Here is a 2,420-nt window from a genome sequence, read left to right on the forward strand (position 1 = left end):
TCATGTTTATTTACTTGTTTGATTAATTATAGGCTATACTATGCTATACTATACTACAGGCCTATATACACACTCTATTTACGCCTACTTTTGTGTTTTCATAGATCATATTGTAAGATTATTTTGCATAGGCCTATGTTTTGTTCGGTAAAGTTATATCCTAATGTCATGATCCTAAATGTGGTGTTTTCTCTAAGAGACATACAAAATATCATTAGCCTATAAGAAATAGTTTGTACAAATATTGGGAGTCATATAAACAGTAGGTTATTTATTGGTAAGACTTTACGGCGAGGTATTTTCAGTGTGCATTGTGTTGTTAAATGTGTACAAATGCAAATTAACTTGAAATAAAAAAAGTAAGAATTGGAAATGCAATAATAAATTCGTACTTAGTTAAAATACATTCATATAGGCCTATTCAATGCAATAACATCACAAACAATTGAACGTACGCTTTAAGCTCAATTTCATGCAGGAAATAATTATTCAAATGGACCAGTTAGTTTCAACATCTACATCTAGAGATACAATAACCTCTAATAATATCAAACATTCAACATCATATAAACTATTTAGGTAGGCCTATTTTATAACAGCACAGACGTTTCAACAACATATACAATTTCAAGGAAATTAAATAGTAATGTTACTCTTTTGTAATCCCAACTCCAGATGATCATCATATTAATAATCATATTTAATTGTCTCTCCGCTGGTCTTTGCTGCCTTTCTTCATTTTCATCCTGCGGTTCTGAAACCAGATTTTGACCTGTCTCTCGGTCAAATTCAACTGTCTTGCAACTTCATATCTACGATCCCGTGGGAGGTACATGTTAAACAGAAATTCCTTTTCCAATTCCAGAATCTGATGTTTGGTATATGGACACCGTTTTTTCCTGGTGGATTTGGCGTGAAGCCAATTGGATGAGGGGTCGTCTAGAGTAGAGAGTCACATCAGAGAGACAAGCTTTCAGCGATTTTATTGGCCGTCAAATAACATAGCTATTTACATTTACTGATCTATTTTACAACATGCATTATTTCACGCCAAATCGACTGCTAAACATTCTTTTTCTAAGAAATTGCATGAAGAAATAGCTCCTAGGCCATAGGCCAGGTCCCCGGCCGCAGTTAGACCCCGGTGCAGGCGGCCTTGTGGTGGACTGGATATACAGCTTAGGGGGGATTGCAAAAATTGCATTTCGTGCGTAACCGCGTCTATCTCCATGAAATCGAATACGACTGCAAACTATCATTGATCTAGCGTAACGCAAGAATGATTTGAAATGTGTGCATTAAAGATTCACAATAAAAAAACAAAGATTACTTGCGTCTGTGACTCTCTTTCTTTCTTCTGCTGACGTGCTCTCCTCGACGGGCTTCAGAGGAGGAGGATCACCGGCCATCTCCGGGATGGACGGCGCCTTCCCACTGCTCGACACACGAGGTGTACGGCTCTCCAAAGTTGTGCTGTGGCCACCGCCGAATAAAGGCTCGGATTTGATATCATAATGCATGGTCGTAGATGGTAAACCATTTAAACACATGGAAGCAGAAACAGGATCCAACGCCCAAGTGCGCGCAAACATGCCATCGGATTCACCCATTGTGTAATGATGATGCATGTATGTCGGATTGGTCGTGGTTGAAGGGTGGCTCGAGATAGGATTCCAAGATCCGCCAAAAATAGAAGATTTCGACTGGAAAGGAAAGGTTTCTTGTTCGCCATATTCACCGAGCATCGTCTGTCCCCCCTGTTCCACCCCGACTACAGACGAATACATGGGGGGCATCTCCTCCTGCTCGGGGTGGATCCGTGAGTCCAAATAATAGCTCGTACCCAATGTCGACATGACAACACCACAACGTTTCAATCCCTTACAATTTTTTAAAAAACGGCCTCATTGTAGCCTCCTGTGCAGGAGCCGGGCAGGAGAATGCAGCTCGCCATGGACGGGATAGGACGCGCGGGCACGTGACCGTGGGACACAACACAGAGGATAAATCAGCTCCACCACGGCCAGCCTTCCCCGACAATATTTAAAGAGCTAAACCATACGCCTTTATTGGAAGGATGCTTCGTTTTATAACCAATAAACGGTATAATTTGGGTCAAGATCCTCTCTGTGTTGTAACATTGTACAAATGGATTTTAACAGCATGAAATTGTAGGTAGGCCTATTGAACTATCGGTTATTAGAAATATCCCTACATTGATTTAGGTTCATTTGCAAATGTATGCTATTTAATCCACAGTTTTCCCGCTCAAAACATGTAGCCTATTATAATGGAGTCGATATGCTTTGGTAAAGTCCAGGTGATAAATAGCGAGTCAATAGTCAATATAAGTAAAAATTAGGCTATATTACTTTTTACTGATCTACCCAGCTGTCGTTTAAAGTAATTTGGTTGGGCAA

General features: G+C 40.2%; 1 protein-coding gene across 1 annotated transcript; it reads right to left on the minus strand.

The window, feature by feature from the left end:
- Window positions 1-244: 244 nt before the first annotated feature.
- LOC132459168 (homeobox protein Hox-A9b-like) lies at window positions 245-2,203 on the minus strand. Its single transcript, XM_060053559.1, has 2 exons — window positions 1,331-2,203; window positions 245-939 (listed from the first exon to the last, which is right to left on the minus strand). Exons 1-2 carry the CDS (start codon window positions 1,854-1,856, stop codon window positions 701-703), a joined length of 765 nt encoding a protein of 254 aa, XP_059909542.1. The 5' UTR covers window positions 1,857-2,203; the 3' UTR covers window positions 245-700.
- Window positions 2,204-2,420: the final 217 nt, after the last annotated feature.

Source organism: Gadus macrocephalus, chromosome 6 (genome assembly GCF_031168955.1).
Source record: "Gadus macrocephalus chromosome 6, ASM3116895v1".
Classification (NCBI taxonomy): domain Eukaryota; kingdom Metazoa; phylum Chordata; class Actinopteri; order Gadiformes; family Gadidae; genus Gadus; species Gadus macrocephalus.

Coding starts and splice junctions, on each gene's coding strand:
- LOC132459168 (XM_060053559.1), bottom strand. CDS start 1,856: ATGTCGACATTGGGTACGAGCTATTATTTGGACTCACGGATCCACCCC. Junction 940..1,330: donor AAAGAGAGTCACAGACGCAA/GTAATCTTTGTT, acceptor TCTCTACTCTAG/ACGACCCCTCATCCAATTGG.